Source organism: Ambystoma mexicanum, chromosome 9 (assembly GCF_040938575.1).
Source record: "Ambystoma mexicanum isolate Mex_15411 chromosome 9, UKY_AmexF1_1, whole genome shotgun sequence".
Taxonomy (NCBI): Eukaryota; Metazoa; Chordata; class Amphibia; order Caudata; family Ambystomatidae; genus Ambystoma; species Ambystoma mexicanum.
This window is the reverse complement of record NC_090931.1, coordinates 1,552,119,910-1,552,139,393: the sequence shown is the minus strand read 5'-3', so window position 1 is coordinate 1,552,139,393 and position 19,484 is coordinate 1,552,119,910. Positions and strand designations below refer to the sequence as shown.

At 46.0% G+C, this 19,484-nt stretch overlaps 2 protein-coding genes across 3 annotated transcripts in view; one reads left to right on the top strand and one right to left on the bottom strand.

Moving 5' to 3' along the window:
• Positions 1-334: 334 nt before the first annotated feature.
• On the bottom strand, positions 335-3,789 carry LARS2 (leucyl-tRNA synthetase 2, mitochondrial). Its single transcript, XM_069617251.1, has one exon. It carries the CDS (start codon positions 3,688-3,690, stop codon positions 1,030-1,032), a length of 2,661 nt encoding a protein of 886 aa, XP_069473352.1. The 5' UTR covers positions 3,691-3,789; the 3' UTR covers positions 335-1,029.
• Positions 3,790-4,141: 352 nt separating this feature from the next.
• Positions 4,142-19,484, top strand: part of LOC138489507 (oocyte zinc finger protein XlCOF6-like) — a 56,750-nt gene continuing 41,407 nt past the window's right edge. For both annotated transcript variants that reach the window (XM_069617249.1, XM_069617250.1), the window contains exons 1-2: positions 4,142-4,257; positions 18,497-18,619. In XM_069617249.1, the coding sequence (XP_069473350.1) occupies positions 18,502-18,619 (118 nt within the window). In that variant the 5' untranslated portion in view covers positions 4,142-4,257; positions 18,497-18,501. The remainder of the gene's footprint in view (positions 4,258-18,496; positions 18,620-19,484) is intronic.

The window sequence follows — 19,484 nt, the reverse complement described above, 5'->3', positions numbered from 1 at the left end:
TAGCTGCTACTGTGAATCTGCAACTGAACTTGCACCCGCACCCCTACAGCGTCAATTCCTCTGTAACAGCTCGAAAGCAACTCACTTAAAGAAATTCCGAAAATATGATAGATGAGAATGTATGTTTTGTTTCTGGAAAACTGGCAGAACAGTTATGAACATTTTAGTTTTTGAAGAATTGTGCCCCCTTTGCTAGTACAAAACAAACAGCAAGTATGGGTAAAAATCGGAGGAAAGATTATGAAAAAATGCAAACTATATCAAACTGTCTTATCCTGTGACAAACTTAGCACATCTGCAAGATTTTCCAAGAGCCACACAATTCAGAAATTGCTAAGATTCACATTTTCTTTAATTACGTTTATAATTTCAGCATCAGCTTACACTGTGAAGAGGGTAACCGATGTAAATGAATAATTGTTACAAGATTTTGTTTTTTTATGAAATACCAACTTTATAATATTTGAAAACGTGTACTGCAATCCAGCTTGATTAGTTAACATACAACATACTTGAGAGATCCAAATACTGGGCTTTTATTCCTTTAATGGGAGATAATTATAAGGGACAAATAAAGGCAATGAAAAAAAACAAGGACCCATTAAGTCAAAGATTTACCTTCACCTTCAATAAAACAAAGATGAATGGCGGACCACCAAGTGCAGATCCCACACATAGCCCTTGAAAATACCACACTCGGCTCTTCCAAATGCCTGATACTTGCATCGCAATTTTGATACCCAAAATGTGCTGGATAAAGTCTAAGGCATTCTGATACAACTAACCAGGTGTGGCGTTTTACTTTGACTCGCTGGAGAATAAGTCTCATCCCAGTCGTCCAGCAGAAACCCCAATATGGGACGTTGCCCCGAATCAATTGGAAACCAGACATAATTTGACATTCATTTTGCTTTATGGGACAGTTTTTAAAGTTGATCCTGTTGGGATCAAAATTCTAATGATAAAACGTGCTTAATGGTGCACCGTTTTAAACATGTGGGGAAAGTTACATTGTGTAACAAGTACCAATTAATTTTCTAAAAGGAAGTTGATGAGGGCTGTCCTTGGGGAAAGGAAGGTCTTTTTGATTGCCTGACCTTGCAGGTACTTGATCCCAAGCTCACTCTGTAGCACCATTTCACAGACTTTCTCACTATCCCTGGAAACATTGTGCGGAACAGTGACTTTGCCAAAGGGCTTGTTGTTGATTAGAACAGCAACCTCCACCACATCTGGCTGTGCAAGATACTCTTTATCCACACTAGGCCAGGACTGGTGGAGCACATCCGAGTGCCAGTTATAGTGAGTGCACAGTTTATTATCAATGTGGGACAATCCATTCCATAATTCACAAGCTAAGTGAGGAGCCAAAGGTGCAATCATGACGCAGAGGGCTGCCAATGCATCCTCAAACTCTTTGCTGTGAAGAACAAGGCGTTGAGAGGTTTGCACCAGAAGGTTACTAAGGAACATAAGCTTTGAAATGGCAGCATTAAACAAGTAGTCTTCTGTGAAGTGACAAGTCACTTGGGAAATAGCTCGGTTCTTGCACTCCCAGAGTGTCTTGGCTTCACTCTTCTCGTCAGCACTTAACACTTGAGGATCGGGGACTGTACCAGATGTTCTGGCATCAATGTATTTAGTTACGAGAGACCAGAGGCGTGCCTGCCATCGGAGTACACCTGGAATAGCATCAGTCTTCACATCATATAGAAGGTCTTGCTCTGGTGGGGCAGCAAATAGAATGTAGAGCCTCACTGTGTCAATGCCATACCTTCGGACCAGTGTTTCAGGATCAACTCCATTGTACTTTGATTTGCTCATTTTTTCCCATGTTATCGTCACAGCCTCACCAGACTTTTTATGAACAGGCTCCAAGCCACCAAAATCAATCTCCTCTCTCTTTAAATACTGCCCAGTGGATGCCAATTTAAAAGTCTGTCCTTTAATGAGACCTTGGACTAAGAGCTTTTGGAAAGGTTCTCTATGGTTTACCATATTTTGATCACAACAGAAATGGCTGAAAAATCGTGCATAGTACAAGTGCATAACGGCATGTTCTTTGCCCCCTATGTACAGGTCAACAGGCATCCAATAATCTGCCATGGCTTTGTCAAAGGGTTTTTCTGTATTGTTGGGGTCAGTGTACCTATAGTAATACCATGCTGAGTCCACAAAGGTATCCATGGTGTCAGTTTCTCTCTTGGCTGGTCCTTTGCACTGTGGACACTTGCAGTTAACCCAGTCCGATATCAAGGACAGTGGAGAGCCACCTTTCGCAGGAATTGTGCCAATGTGGGGAAGGGTGACTGGCAGCTCCTCCTCAGGAACAGGCACTACCCCACAGGAGGTGCAGTGCACTATTGGAATGGGGGTGCCCCAATAGCGCTGTCGTGATATGAGCCAATCACGTAATTTGGGACTAGACATGTGACCACCGGCTCCCATACTTCTGGCGTGAAGTGTAATTGCCTGCAAGGCCTCTTGCCTGCTCATACCACTAAAAGGTCCAGAGTTCACAAGTTTCTCTGTGCCATCCTCCAGCTGCTCAAGTACCTGCGGGAAGGAGATACCCAGGCGTCGAGCAACCTCTGCATCTTCAGAGCTGGTACAAGGTGTACCCACCTTAGTGTCTATGTGGCCCTCAAACTCAGAGCTGGCGGCAATGACAATAGGTATGTGACGGCCACTCAGTGGACAGGTGGCAGTCACTGGGGTCAAGCAGTCCTGGCCCTGGGTCAGGCAGTCCTGCAGGACCTCCCTGAAGGGAGTCTGGCCATGCAGCAGATGGTGACTGGGCAGGATGGACAGGTGGGAGGCACCAAAGATGGCTTCGGGAGAGAAGGCATAAGCCGAGAGTCCGTCCTGGGAGCCGGGGAGGCTGTAGTGGAAGGTGCAGCCGGTGCAATAGCCGATCCAGTTCGCCTGCATGGACTTGATGCCTTCCCAGCCGGCGGGCAGGTGGCGCAGCTCCCGGCGCATGGCTTGCGCGTAGGCGGTGGTGCGCAGGAACCACTGGCGCAGGTAGCGCTGCTGCACCCGGGCCCCGGAGCGCCACGAGCGGCCGCGTTCATCCACCTGCTCGTTGGCCAGCACCGTCTGGTCCAGCGGGTCCCAGTTGACGAGCGCCTGGCGGCGGTAGGCCAGGCCCGCGCGGTGCATGCGCAGGAAGAGCTGCTGGCTCCAGCGGTAGTAGTCGGGCCGGCAGGTGCTGAGCTCGCGCTCCCAGCAGAAGCTGAGCCCCAGGGCGTCGAGCTGCCGCCGCATGGTGCCGATGTTGCTGCGGGTCCAGTCGCCGGGCTGCAGGCGCCGCTCGATGGCCGCGTTCTCCGCAGGCAGCCCGAAGGCGTCCCAGCCCATGGGGTGCAGCACGCGGCGGCCCCGCAGGCGCTGGAAGCGCGCCACGCTGTCGCTCAGGGTGTAGACGCGCACGTGCCCCAGGTGCAGCTGCCCCGACGGGTAGGGGAACATGGCCAGCACGTAGAACTTCTCCCCGCCGCCGCCGCCGCGCTGGGGCGCCTCGGGCCCCGCCGCCGCCACCACCCGCGGCGCCCAGCAGCGCTCCACCAGCTCCCGCGTGCGAGGCCCGTACTGGCGCTCCCAGCGGCCGCTCAGGCTGTAGATGTGGCGGGACGGCGTGCAGCGCGCGACGCCGAGGCGCAGGCCCCCGGCGGCCGGAGAGGGCGGCATCCCGCCGCTGTGCGTCTACTCGGGCGGCCGAGGCGCCCCTGCCGCATGCGGGGAGGAAGGAAACGCCTGAGCCCCTGATGCCCTAGCCGCGTCCTTCAGGGCGCGACGTCAAATCACGTGAGCTGCACGTTCCGGCCAGCCCGGGATGTCACGTGTCTGACGCAGCGCCCTTCACCTAATGCAGCGTCTGGTTCCTTCATATCCGAGAAAAGGACCTTGGCAACGCTTCGCCTCCTCTTCATCACGTGGACTGTGCCATGCAAGTTCCGGCAGGTCTGGTAGGTCACGTGTGTCTGAGGATGCGCTCTTGGCAACACTTTCACGCCTCTTCATCACGTGGGATGCACGTTCGTGGGAGTCAGTGAAGTCACATGGCTCAGGTTTCGCACTTCGCCTCGGATAGAGTGTAGGTCCCATTGAGAACACGTCTGAAAAGTCACGTGACTGAGGTCGTGCGTCGGTGCGTGTAGTCAACGTGTCCCGTTTGTGAGGCTGGTGGAGCCCTTGCGCCTGTTGGGGAAGGTCGGTGTTTCAGGGCCGATGAGCGCCGTCTTTCCTCCCTGTCCGGTGAGTCTTGAGGCGGCCCCGAGGCCGGGGTATACTCATTCCGTGCAAGAAAAGCATGGGCGTTCCCCCGTACCCAGGCGCATTTCCAGCCCACATCTTCACTGTGGTGCGGGCAGTTTATTCTTTTGTTTCTCCTGGGGAGTTTTTTTTTTTAACTGCCCCCTGGAGGGAAGTGCTTTGAGAATTTATTATGTGCATCAGATCAATATTAAGTCATTTCATGATGGAATTGTCGGTGGTCACCTTCACTTTCCCTAAAATTGGACAGTGTTTTTGATTTAAAAGAAAAACTATCTGGACGGGGCCAACACGCCCCAATTCTGGGACAGTCCCGGCAAAATCGGGACATCTGGTCACCCCAGCAGAGTGGTGATTTGCCTGCCTGGTGAAGGAGGTTAGTTTGTGGATCTCTTACAAGCAGCAGAGGGGACAGGTGTGTTTTGGGAAGTGGTGCATCCTTGAGCATTGCAGCGCCCTTCAGTGTAGCACTTTCTCACTTTGAACACGTGGGAAAGCATGGCCTTGAAACAGCATCGTGGCCAAGAGCTGATGAACACAGGCATACTTGAACATTTATCCTGTGCCGAAGGACACATTTGGGCAGTGAAAAATGGCGGACTACTTGTGCTCCAGTATAAAGAAGCAGTTTAACCCTCTGTGCAGAGGGTGTATTTGTCTTTTTGCAGTGGCAAACTTGGGTGTTGTGTACAGAGAGCTGGAGAAGTATGGGGTTTGTTGTTTGTGCAACAGGGGTATTTGAACAGGTGTACTTTACAAACATCCAGTGTTGGGGATTTGCTCTATGCAGAGAGTGGGGGAGATTTCCCACCTGTGCAGGTGTCTGGTCTCCGTGCTGGTGTGATAGGGAACAGAGCCCCGTGGACTCCGTTGCTTGCTCTCTGTGTCCCCGGCAGCAATTGCTGTGTTGAGAGGAAGGGGAGTGCTTCCAGGCGATCACTCCCAGTGTATTGAATGGAAGGTATGGTCACCATTAATGGTGCACAGATTGAAATGCTAGCGGATTCTGGGTCACCATAGACCATGATTTCTCCTGAATTGTATACCAAGAGCTATTGAAAGGCATTGTCCATACTGAAGTCTTCTAATATCAACCCATATGCGTATGGCCAAATACTGTAAGGAAGGCATGATATCAAACAGTAAGACCGACACAAGTGATCACAGTTCGACAGTGTTAATTGAACTTTAATTAGGTTTGATAAATGCTTATCTAATCCTAAATCTAAAGATGGGAGCAAGCTACGACCATCAAATGATAATACTGCAGTCCTAGTCGAGTCTGTCAAAATAAAAGGGCCTATACTAATAAACCTATTGCCAATCCTTCTAAATATAAAGTGTGGGAAACAATGTTCTGCAAAAGAAAAGTGTTCAAGAAATGATGTCGGGATATTTGAGCTGTTGGCTCCCCTTCCCCACGTTTTTAGCACGGGACAAGGTGGCACACTCAAGCTTAGCAGACACTCTGGCTTCTCTGGCGCGAGGATGCAGTTCAAAACCCCAGCATCAGGGCTTTCTGTGCCAAGTCTGTCATTCAAAGTCTCTTATTTCAGAGGGCCTGATGCGACAAACGTTCTTTCTTCTCAGGAATTCACGTGCACACTTTCTCAGGTTATTTATTGTTCCTGGCCCCCCTCCGCCGGGCTCAGATCCACTTTAAATCTAAACCTTCAGTTGGTCTCCCAGTATTTGGAGGATACTTTTCCCACCGGTTTCTCAGACAAGTTAGGAAAGCTGAATGGTTTGTCCCACAAAATTGTGTTGAAGAAAGGAGCAGTGCCCAAGGTTCATAAGGTCAGAAGAGCGCCAGTGATGGCCAGGGAAAGTTTAAAAAACTAGCTAAACTTATGGATGCAGGTATAATTCAGGAAATGGAGTGTTTCCAAATGGTTATCACCAGTGGTACTGGCACGAAAGGTGGAAGGGAGCCTCAGGATGTGTGTTGACCTGAGAGAGCTGAACGCCAACATGTAGGCTGATCGTCATCCCTTGCCCAACATTAATGACCTCCTAGCAACTGTAGGCCAAGCAACATGTTTTTCCACGTTTGATCCATCGTCTGCCTACCACCAGATACATTTGCACGATGAGTCCCGACCTCTGATCTCTTTTGTCACGCCTTTTGGGCGTACCATATTTTTTTTGTCCCATGCCTTTTGGTTTGGCATCCATCTACGCTGCGTTTCAACAGTTGATAAAGATGCTGTTCAGGAAGGTGCAGGGTGTCTAATTTCCAGGATGACATTTTGGTTTGGGGCAAGGGCTGTAAGTATTTATTTATTTATTTATGGCATTTGTTATACGCCCAAACCCTTAGGTGTCATTGCGTAGTTACAGACAGTTTGGCAAAATTCAAACACATTTACATTGGGCATCAGAAGATTTTTATAATAAAACGAGAAACATTTCCAGCAAGCCCTTGAGTTTAAGGAATGTGCACCGAGTTCATATATGATTGCTACAAGCGGCGCACAGGGATCCAAAGGACTTTCCTCCAAGTTAATCATTCTAAAATTGATAAAAATGTAGAATCCAATGTGCTAAAATTTCAGTGCAGCCTAACGTCTTGGGGACAATATTCCCCTCATAAAACCTCCAATGTTGGGACAAATGTGAATTTGCTATACTTGGCGTCAGCTCTGCGCAGCTGTTTCAAAAGTGCAATCGTGCAAGTCTTTAGTGATATGGCATTTATAACGCGCCTGTACACAACTCCTTAATGCAATTTGTATGCATTTTCACAGTAGTTGGGAATCCTAGATAAACTATCGACTTGCTGAATTAAGTTGTTTCCAACACGCCATTTGGTTTTAAGGCGTGGCTGTGCAGTGCATAGCCTTGGTTTTGTTTGGGTTTACCATTAGAGAATGGGCCTTAGCAAAGTTTGAGAAGGCCGTTATCGGACGCTGCAGACCTAGTTCGAGCAGTCAAATAAAAGAAAATAGTCTGTGAAGGCTACCCACATCGCTTTCATATTGCTGATTTTTGGACTGGCAAACGCAGCTGGTAATGAAAATGTGTGAATATCGGACATGTTAAACAGCCAGGGTGCCAAAACACAACCCTGCCTGACTGCTCTGTATGTCCCGATCTTGCGCGGCTTTTTTCCCTGCTGGTCCATTCTAATTTTCACATTGGATTTGTAGTATAAACTAATAATTAGGTGTAAGCCAGGGTGCCAAAACACAACCCTGCCTGACTGCTCTGTATGTCCCGATCTTGCGCAGCTTTTTCCCCTGCTGGTCCACTCTAATTTTCACATTGGATTTGTAGTATAAACTAATAATTAGGTGTAATAAACCATCAGGGATTCCCCACTTCTTTAGTTTGGGCCAAAATAAACTCTTATGGACGGCATCAAATGCGGCTGAAAGATCGATGGTTGCCAAGTACACCAAATCCTATTTCTTAGATCTTTAAAATAAACCCATTGAGGGAGGTCCATAGATGCTTCCCGAAGCCCGTCTGCCATTTTTGTATTTTGCCTGCTTTTGTTTACCATTTCTCTAGGTGCACCAACAGTACGGCTGCAAAGACCTTGCTGTCGGCATTCAAGATGGCTACAGGTCGATAATTCAGCAGCCCTTGGCAAGAGCTTTTTTTGTATATTGGCAAGATATAAGTGGTTGACCAGGATTTAGGGAATCTATCGGAAGCTGCAATAGTTTAGTTTAGTATTTGATAATGCGCTCCAAACCCAGGGGTAGCCGGGCGCAGCAGTCACAAGAATACTTAAGCTTAGGTTACATTACATAGTATATTCAAATTAGATGGACACCTTAGATTAGAGACCCCAGGGCTCCCTTTAGATAGATTAGATAATCGATCTGGCCCTGGGACCCGAGAAGTACTACATGCAAGTGCCAATCATTAGCAAACCAAGGCATTGCCTTGGACTCACTCGACCCTGGTCCCCCAGGACGTGCAAACAGGGTTTTATAGTGTGCCTCCCAGGCTTGCTCACATAGAGGGTTCAGTTGGTTTACCGGCGGTGCACTCCCAAGACCATTTATTTCCAGAAAGGTTATTGTGTTCTGCTGTTTTCCTGCCAGCACCCCTTTTCTATTCCTCATTGGAGTATTGACAGCCGTGGAAGCACAAAACTTGGAAAAGAAAGACATCCATCCCAGTGAGTATTCACTGTCCTTGCTCCACATTAATCTTGGGTGGCTTGCTGCTCTGTGGAGCATGAAGTGAGTCATCATCATCCTCTGTGCCTTTTGCGCCGGTTTGTTTGTGGTTTTCCTCCTACATTCCTGTATTCCATACTGAACTGCGTTCCCAGATCTTCAAATCCTCGCATCACGCAACGCCTTACAGATATGTGGCAAGAAGATGCACTCATAAACAGAGTTTCATGTCCACAACAAGAGTGAGTGAAGGGGGTGCTGATTCATCCCCCTGGTGACTCAACATCTAGATTCCAGTGTTCTTTGCAGCAGATGCCACAGGGCAGCTTTCTTTACCGCGTTCTACCAATAGCTTTGGGCGAGTGCCATCGATTTGGCAAAGGTATGGCACAGATAGGGCTCAACTAATCTTTTATAATGCGCTTCAAAATGGAGACCCGTCTCTCAGCACGGGACCAGGATTTGGACCTGCGTTGGTCTGCATGTTCTTGCTTCCAAGACAAAAACGTTGCCCCTGAGCTATTTGTTTTTTGGTTATTTTTTTTTTTCATTGGACATTTGTATGGCGTCTATACAAGTGTTTCCAGGCCCCACAAGACAAGATGCGGGGTGGGGGGAAGGAGGGAATGGGAATCGCAAAAGTAGAACAACTCGCACCCTGGAAGTGCCTGCAGGTGCTGTTTGCTGGACACGTCTATTGCCATTCGTCCAGTGTTTCTTCGTGCAGATTTGTGTGGATTCTATCCAACGCTGAGTCGGCAAGAGGAAGGACAACGCTCCCATTGGGTCGTAACTCGCTTGGACTCATTGCCAGCACCGTAGGTTGAATTATTTTGTTACAACTCCAGCTTGGTTACTTATCCCTATTGCTGGACTTGTGCCTGTGACTTGTGGCCAGCTGGACTTACGGGAGTTCCTGCGCTGCAGCGCCTTTCTTTTCTTGTTTTTAATTGAATTCCCCTTTTCTTATTTTTTTTTCTGCAGGAAACGTCACACGCTTAACGCTGCTTCCGCCCCGCCCCCTAACTCAGACTGTACTGCATTTAACGGCCCGGGTATGCGAACCCCGGAAGTGTCTGCAAGTCCTGTTTGGGTGTATGGATGTGGAGTAGTGGCAGTATAAAAACTGTGTGGTTACTTAGTAAGTCTGCAATTTCCCTAATTTTGTCATTTTTGATCTATTCACGTTTCCATTTGATAATACCTGTATTTTTTGATTAGATATATAAATATATTTTTTATCATTGTGTGTGTGAATGGATCACAGTCCTCTACAGGATGTCGGCTGGGCTGCGTTTTGGCAAGCTTGCCAAAATATGCTATCGGTGTGCAATCCTGAACTTGTCGCTCTACCGCGGTCTGTGGTGCCTGGAAATACTACGCTTGGTGCCCCCAGTAATGCTGATTCCCTTCTATTGTCTGGTATTTCGGATACAAGAGTTGTGAATCAGTGTGATGTGAGTTTGCTCTCTTTGGGGGTGACCTCGTCTAACTATGCATTTCTAGAGTATGGTATCCCTTTACCACCAGGTATTCCATCGAAGACACCTGTCAATATATCAGGGGACTCTAGTCTCCCTGAGAGGGTTGCGCAGCTGTCTTCCATTGCCGCTAACATCAAAGATTGGTCTTGGATTGGTACTCTACTGAAATCCATACTGGAGGTGCAAGCTCCAAAATCAGAATTGTAGCTTAAACTATTTGAGCATTCATAGTTGGAATATTGGTTACAAGAATTTTGAGGCTGCATTACTGTCACTAACAGTTTTCGATGCTCCATCGATTATCCTATTTCAAGAAACAATGTTGACTAGGGCACTGTTTGTTGATGGATATACAGTGTATTGTGCCTTGGCTACTACGGGCGCAGGCATTTTGGTAAATAACACCTTACATTTTTCTGCCACCCTGATACATCGCTCTTCCTTTGTCATAGCGTTGGACGTTTCCTTATCCAACTCCTCCAATGACACTCTGTTGGTAGTGTGTATTTATGCTAGTTCTCAATCCAACAACTTGGATGCGATTATGGATATCCTTGATGATATGTTTGAAGCTGCCTGTATATGTAACCCTAATTGTACTATGATAGTGGGAGGTGACTTTAATGTGTGTTGTCTGAATGATCACCAACCAACTTCGTAACACTCAACGCCTTGATCTGAGAGGTCAGAGATGGGTTAAATACTTTGCCTCTTGGGGCCTGGGGTTGGTGCACTACAAAATGGGTGTCACCGAGTATACATGGGACAGGATGAACGCCTTTTCGACAATCTCTTTTTTTTTTTTGTCACCTCCGATGTTCTGGACTCTGGCTTAACTTGTGAAATCATTGATGTGGGTTTTATTGATCACTGTGTTATTTCTATTGCACCCCTTTTACTAACTTCTATTAGCTACTGCAAGGTTATTTCGGAACTTGCCCTGTTGGAAGTATGGCGCCCGGTTCATTCTATTGGAATAGAAAAGTCTGTGTGTTTGTCTGAATAATGCTTTACGTATATCTGTACGCTATAAATCAAACAAAAGTTGTTCTAAAGCTGACATTATTTGGACTGAAGCTTACAATAACTTTATTATTCGTGAGGAGCTGGCCATACTTACCTCTTATAAAGCTAATACTCACACAGCACACCCACATGCTTACTCAGAGCAAATTTCTGTACTAAAGCGGGCTAAGAATCAAGATCTAAAACTTGTCAAAAAGCAAGCTATTCCTATTCCAGTCCAAGAAGGTATTCTTCACTAAAAAAGACTCTTAATGCATTATAGGAATGCCACTAAGATTGTCTGTCATAAAAGACATCTATTTATGAATCAAGCAGTGATCATGCGTATATGTAAGCATGATACTAGAAACATTTGGCGACTGTTTAATGAGACCTTTTCGTCTGTGGCTAACAGCATGACCTCTTCTATCCCTTCAGAGAAATGGTGCCAATTTATTTCTTCAGCATATTTGCTTTGGTCTTTATGATTTTAAAATAATTGTGTTGAATTCCTTGCTGCACACTACTTGGCCAACAGAAGAGAGAGTTTCTGCAATTAACTACCTGAACTACGCTAAGGCATCAGGCCCTGATGGGATTCCTGCCTGTGTACTTAAGTCCGACCCACTATTTTGGGCTGGTATACTTCAACTAAAATCTGAAAATATTTTTCTTTCGGGTTGTGTCCCTAAATCTTGGCAAACCTCCTTGATTATACCTATTTTCAAAAAAGGTAATCCTGCAGAGCCGGGCAATTACCGCCCGATTGCGCTTATGGACTCCTCTTATAAAGTTTTCACTATCCTTATACTTAACACGGTTGAACAATTTATACAGGAACATAATGTTCTATCCATTTACCAAACTGGGTTTTAGAAAATATATGGGCACTGCCCTGAATGCTACTGTTTTGGCACATGTACTGGCAAAGTTTAAGAAAACCTCAGATGGCCCAGTTTTTATGGCCTCTTTGGATCTTCGCTCTGCCTTTGACCGTAATATTCTTTTGGCCAAAATGGCGAACTTAGGGTTTCCTGAATTTATTGTTCAAACTATTGCTTTTCTGCACTCTGACACCTGTTATTGTGTGAGAATAAATCGGCACAGTGCGCTTACTCCTGAAATGTCCACATATACAGGAGTAAAACGGGGCTGTAACCTTGTTGCCATCCTTTTCAATCTGTATCTCACTGACATAGGAAATATCTGGTCACACTATTACTTTTCCAAAAAAAATTGGCCACTTGAAGGTTAATTGGCTTGCTTATGCAGACGATATTCTACTTTTTGACAAAACGCCGTTTGCCCTTCAAAATAAGCTTCAAGCGTTTGCTTCTTACGCTGCCACAAATAATCTTTGTGCAAATGTTACAAAGTCAAAGATCTTAGTCTTTACTGGGAAGAGGAAACTTGTCCATTATACATGGACCTTAAACGGAGCCATAATTGAACGAGTATCTTCTCTTAAATTTCTGGGATAAGACGTTTCTGATCGCTTGTCTATTGATAACTGGCAAACTTCTATCAGATCTAAGGCTCGTCCTTTAATTTCTCAACTGAAAATTATTCAAAGGAAATTTTGTAAGTTTTCCCTTGTACCATTGTTGCAGTTTTGCTAAATCCATTCCTAATTCCTGTATTTGGATTGAATTAGGCCTATCCAGTTTAGCTACCCGTTTTCAATGGAGACAACTTAATTCTTATGCGAAAATGTTAAATCCTCCATTGAATTTCTTATATCAGGAATTTGCCCAAATGATTAACAAATCTAATCCTAGTTTGCTGACTAAGTTTCAGGAAAGAATGGAAGCGATTTTGTTAAAAGTTGGCATAACTAGGGAAGACCTTTGGCAATGTCCAGCTTATTCTAAAAAAAAAAAAATGGAGTATGACTGGTGCATATGTATGGACGATATTGGTACTCACCGAAGAATGTGCTGGACGTGCTCATAAACGAATGCCCAGATTAAGATACATTCTTTGTTTTCCCTGTGAGATCCGAGACTTGTATATGAGGTTTAGAATGAACCAGTTCTACCTCTGCTTCCTGTAGGTTTTGTTTAAATGTTCAACAGCCTGAAACTTTAAAGCATCTGGTAATATACTGTGCCGCCTTTGAAAATTCTAGGATTGCTCATTTGGGCGCCATTAATGTTGGGCTTACCTCCACGGCTAGGGAATCCTTAAAGTGTATGGTCAACCCTAATAATTCTTTCATGATTAAACTGCGGATTTATTTCGCTAATTCAATTTCATTTAGTATCTACTGGTCTTAGATACCAATGACGACGACTCTTGTGATAAGTAGTTTTATTTGTATTGGAATAAAAAAGGGAAATATATTTACTGAATTGTGATATGAAATTTTAAGTAATGACTTGTTGTAAATTGTATAACCGTTTGTCTCATAATATGACTGAAATAGTTTTGTAATAGGATTGAAATTGAATTCGAATGTAATGTGTAAAGTTTAAAAAAAAACTAAAATAGACAACTTTTTTTATAAAAAAAAAAAAAGTAGAACAAAAAACTGTTAAATTGGCCTTGTGTGACACTCCTACCATGCAAGTGCTTGACAAGGTGGTTGGTGAGTGGAGGTGGGGGTGGGGGTATATGGAGAAGTGCAGGAGTGGTGTGCTCCCAGAGAAGGGGGGCTGGTGAGTGCTGGGCGGGCCAAGGTGGCAAGTGTCGGGAAAAGTAGGGAAAGGAAGGATGAGTGCATGGACAGGGAGGACCAAGTTGGGCTAGACCGGGACCGGGAGCCCGATGGAAAGTGCTGGTAAAGGATGCTTGGTGGACTGGTAGGGAGTGGTCTGGCCCCTGTATGAGACTGAGGGGACCAGGCCCCAGTTGCAGATGGAGAGTTGTCAGGTGGGGGAGAGGGAGTGAAGAGGAGAAAAGGAAAGTCTTAAGAAGAGGGGGCTGTTCCAGAGGGAGGAGCCAGCTGAGGAAAGGGATTTACCCCCCACTCTCTGCTTGGAGAAACGTTTGACCTGCAGAGATTTGGAGCCAGAGGGCTGAATGACTCTTGCCAGGAGGTAATTGGGGAGGGAAAGCTGGATGTAAAGTGGTCCCAGGCCCCAGACAGCCTTGTGGATGATGCAACGGGTCTTGAATTTGATCTTTGTGGTCAATGGGAGCCAGTATAGAGATTTTAGGGCTGGAGAGATGCGGTCCCTGGGCTTAAGGCCAGGGATAAGTCTCAGTCCTGTCCTGGATTAGTTGAAGAGGGAGGAAAGGGGAAGATTGAGGAAGAGGTTGTGGAAGCAGACTAGTCTTGAGTGAACCAGAACCCTGGAGACGTTTAGCTTCTGGGGGAAGGTGAGGAAAGGTAGAATGCCCCTGAGAATGTGGAGCTGAAAGTTGGACTTCTTGGCAGGGTCTGTGATGTGTGGAGATGCGAGAGGTGGAGTCAAAGATGATCCCAAGGTTTTTTGCCTCACAGGTGGGTGACGGGAGGGGACCCCAGGAGTTTGGCCAGAGAGTGGGGGGCTGGGGTGGAGGATGGGGGGGGGGGAATGGGATTTGCAGGTGTGCCAATGAGAAGGATCTCTGTCTTACTGGGACGGGGGAGAGAAGGGGGAGGATCGTCTAGCACTCTTGAAAGCTGAATGCACTCTGTGATTTCAGAAGAATACCTGTTGACAGCTAATATAAGATGAACCTACGCTCCTATTTTTTAAAGTAGGTCTCTGCTTGTTTTTTTCATTTTAGAAAAAGACAAGTTGTAAATATATTGTAGCTCTAATATCTTCTTGCTTTAAGATTTTGGTGTTTGCTCGCATTGCACCTCTGTAAAATATCGATTAAAAAAAAAAAAAGTAAAAAGCTTGTGTGCTCCATCTTTTTGTTTCCCACGTCGGGTGTGAAACCTGATTAGTTCCTGTGAAGGTTACGATTCTGAATAGTTGATACATCTTTTATTACGTGCTTAACAAAGTCCAGTCGCAAAGTGCGGGACAAAGATTCGAACCTGTGTTGATCTGCGTTGTCTTGCTTCCAAAACAAATGTGTTACCCATGAACTATCTTCCCGGCCTGGTTGTCGGGCATTTGTTGAATTGTAGTATTCTATCTGCTGTTAGATTCCTGAATAATAATTATGTATGCTTTGTATTTGGGTTTTGCCATGCAGACCCATCTATGAAGCAACGTTGCACTATACGTTTTGTTGGCTCTTTCAACAACACCTGAGCAAGGATTAATTCCAATGGACCTGCATACCGACGCACAGACCTCGCAGTACTGCGCTACTGTTAAAATATGCCAGTCCAAATGCTGACTAGCCACACTTCGTGCACCTCTCCACTGCTCTCGAGCTAGGGCCTTGCTTTGAACAATAAAATAAAATAATTGAGGTTAACGTGAGATAAGGAGGAGGGATACAAGATGTGGCCTGGGATATTCTGGGCACGTGTGGGGTGTGAAATGCCAACACAAGGAGCTTGGGTGCCATTTGGGTATTTACTGAACACTGAGATTCTTTCTGAACTGCAAGTGCGTTGGTGTGGTCCATTTTGCCACAGGGATGGTGTACCAGTAGGCATTCAATCGAAAGAATACCTGTTACCTGATTATGTTTTTTCTTGCGTGGGAGGTTGGTTTGAGCCTAACAATGGCCTGACTCCTGGTGGAGCATGACTGTCTTCTGAAGCTGCAGAGTATTGCAACTAGGAAGGTAGGTGTGCAAGTGGTGGTCACTTTATAGGCTAGCAGGGAGTCTGAGCAGTCTTGCTGGTAACGGGAAGGTAGGTGTGCAAGCGGTGGTCGCTTTGTAGGCTAGCAGGGAGTCTGAGCAGTCTTCTTGCTGGTAATGGGAAGGTAGGTGTGCAAGTGGTGGTCACTTTATAGGCTCACAGGGACTCTGAGCAGTCTTCTTGCTGGTAACGGGAAGGTAGGTGTGCAAGCGATGGTTGCTTTATAGGCTAGCAGGGAGTCTGAGCAGTCTTCTTGCTGGTAACGGGATGGTAGGTGTGCAAGCGGTGGTTGCTTTATAGGCTAGCAGGGAGTCTGGGCATTCTTCTTGCTGATAACGGGATGGTAGGTGTGCAGGGAGTCTCTTCTTGCTGGTAACGGGATGGTAGGTGTGCAAGCGGTGGTTGCTTTATAGGCTAGCAGGGAGTCTGGGCATTCTTCTTGCTGGTAACGGGAAGGTAGGTGTGCAAGCAGTGGTTGCTATATAGGCTAGCGGGGAATCTGAGCAGCAGTCTTGCTGGTAACGGGAAGGTAGATGTGCTAGCGGTGGTTGCTTTATTGGCTAGCATGGAGTCTGAGCAGTCTTAACGGCAAGTTACTTCAGCCCCTTTAGGATATTAGCGTTCTAGTTGGATTTCTAATTTCTTGTTATGGGTTGTGCTGCACTGCATGAGGTGGCCCTAAATGGGGGCCAGGTGTGTTGCCAGAACGCCAGGATGGATGCCACCCCCCCCAACCCCCCCGCCCAAAACAATGCAAGATTAGAAGGACTATGATTGTAGTTCTGAAGTTCTCTGGTGGACGTTTTTTTGAATCGTCCCAAGGAAGGTTAGCTGATACCATTTGTGCCCTTTTCTCAATATTTTGACAGGATTGTGTGCTCTCTATAGTGAACCCAAGTGATTGGGAGTCGGGGGTCATGTGAGGTGTGAAGCTGCCAAGTTGCGTATCGTTTAGCCACCCTTGGATGTATCCTGCTTAGATGGGTGACAAGTCAAACAAATTCTGTCTTTGTGAGATTGAATTTAAGGTGTGTGTTTGTCATCCAAGCTTCGATGAGGCAAGTGACTTCCTGAGGTCTAGCCCACTTTTGCTGACCTACACTTTGCCGAAAGGTTTTTGGCTCCCTCCCTCCCCCCCGAACCCCCCCCCCCCCCATACACACACGTTTTTGACGTAAACTGCAGATGGTAAGTTGGGGTAAGGTATATATGGGGTGGGGAGTTGGGATAGTAACAGAGGAGTGTCTCCATCATCTCACTGCCATCCCCCCACCCCCTGCATTATGTTGTTACAAAAAGTGGTAAACTTGGTACATAGATTTTTGGCAAAATTAGGTTGGCAAAATATTTTCAATCTTTCTTGGAACCCTTCCTGGGGCATGAGATGTCCTGGGCACAAATGCGTTTTAGTTATACTTGGATATCCTCCATGTACTGGTGGAGTGTGATGGGGTCATTGAGAAGTTACCCCAATATCTCCATGTATAGATTAAAGACCACCGGTAAGAAGAACCTTGTCGGACTCCCCGGGTGACAGGGCTGCGGTCTGACCTGAAGTTGCCCATCTAGACCACGATGGCTGTCCAAGAGGTAAGATTAGAACCAGTTGAGAACGGTCACTGAACATCCCATTCTGTTTGCAGGTGGGTTGGTCAGTGTGAGGTGGCCATTAGAGATGTAACGGTATAACAGTATACCGTTAAAGATACCGTGAACCACTTAATTGAACAATAATAGCCGTCACACTGTTTATACCGGTATACCGTTAACTGTGCTTTACAATCTGATTTGGAAAGGCTGCAGTAAGCAATTGCTGCGCAGTCTTGGTCTTGCACTGTTGGATGTGCCATCTGCCAAATAGTTTGTTGGAGCAGTTTTTAATGCCATTCCATAAACCACACGTGTCTGACCAGACACAAAATCAGTATGTTAGCAATAGGAAGAATAAATACAGTGCCAAGAAGGAAAAAGGGCTTACTTTGGGTTGGTGGCTTTGGGCTTTATATATTTATAATGGATAATGTTTGCTAAACATATGACAATGGGGGATTTCCCTGGTTCCATCATTGAATTTACATATAGTAAGTCACACTGCGAAATTCACTCATCTCTGCGGTTATTCCCTGCTGCCATACCAAAGGGTAAAATGGCCGTAATTACTGAACACCTTTTGGCCCGCAAGTAAACTAAAGGCTGTAACGTAAAGAGTGTGCATGTGTATGCACACAAGCGTATACTACCCTCAGCACCCATTGATCTGTGGCATGCAGGTTATAAAGATGGCAACATGTTCATCTTCACTAGTAGCCAGTGGGGAGCTAAAAGCCTAAATGACCACTTAAGAAAAGCTATTCAGTTTGCTTTGCCAGTCGCAGCAGGGCTCCCCCCTCCCTCCTCTCCACACGTGTGTTTGTGTTTGGAAGCAAGGGGTGGCATTTCAGTGGAAAGTATGTTGAAAAGCCCACTTCTGTCCCAGGGTGTCTGGTTTTGTTTGTGATGATAAACCTGACAATGTATGACCTTTTAGAAAATATTTGCTAAGATTGGTTAACTCCACCTGCTATACCGCGATAACCATGATATACCGTCATTTGGCAAGAAGGTTATCGTACCGCCATAAAACTAATACCGTGACACCCCTAGTGGCCATCCATGTCAGTTGTGGCAGAGTGGTTGAGGAAACATGCGTCCCCATTGTCCATGATTCCAACATCGAAACCTAATTGTCGGGAATATTCTGTGTTGCAATGAATTTGTTTGCTGTTGTTGGATTTGAACATTAGCTAATTTCTGTTTGTGTGCTTTTACTTTCCCATCTTCTCTTTTTAGTCGTCTTTCATGGTATCGCCACGCCTCAAGTTATCGTACACTCTTCTTTCATAAATATTTATTTTGTACAACAGGCGACATGATTACCGATCCTGAAGAGACGTTAATTATCAAGAGCGAGGAAGACCTGCACCCCATTCTCCCTCCAGGCACAGACGGAAGCGAGAGGAAGCGAGACCGTCTCCGCTCAGGCCAAGGTATGGCATGTGCGCTACATCGCATTGCTAGTCCCCAATCTGTGGCAAGAGTTTCCATAGAGCAGGACACCTGCATTGCACTAGCTATTGGCTAGTGAGAATTCACTGTTGGCCAGTAAGAATTGCATGATGTGTGTATGTGGCGAAATGTGCATTCACCCGAGGGGCAACTGACTATGCCTGACTATTAGCTTGCGACACCAGGAAAGCCTTTGTTGCACTGTGACTTCTCTTGCAAATCTATTAACAGCTTTGATTGTAGCAATGTGCGAGCAGCAACTGATTTAATAGGTGATCATAGAATGTGCTATCGTGGATGTGTGGATTCCTGTGATGTCACACTGGTGTGCTATCAAATGTGACCACAGACTATGGCTGTCTCTCGATAGCCTAAAAGTTGAAGAACAGAATCTCTGGGCGTTAACTTTACAGCAATCTATTTCTGCTCTCCCTTTCTCCACTTAAATCAAAATACGGTCAACTTTAAACGATTGGACTCTTTGCCTTTAAAGTTGCAATGTTTCTGAAATTGCTAAGAACCATTTTAACACGGGGGTAGGATGATGTGGGTTGAAGGAGCAATTATTTCAGTGATAAGAATGCACAATCTTGGCTGACTGAAACCTGTAACATTTTAAACTTGTTTGAGTAAAGATGTAGAACGGGCTTCAAGTTTTGTTTCTGATCTTGAGATTAAGTGGCAGGAAGAGCTATGGCAAGGTGAGTTATATGCGTTTATGGAAATGTCTGGTACGTGGATTTGAAAGTAAGTTAATTCTTGTCCCGAATGGGGACTTGGTTTTGTTTATTGGGTGGGAGAGTGGGATCCGGGGGTCTTCTCATCACGATATGGGTGCTGTTGGTT

Coding starts and splice junctions, on each gene's coding strand:
- LARS2 (XM_069617251.1), bottom strand. CDS start 3,690: ATGCCGCCCTCTCCGGCCGCCGGGGGCCTGCGCCTCGGCGTCGCGCGC.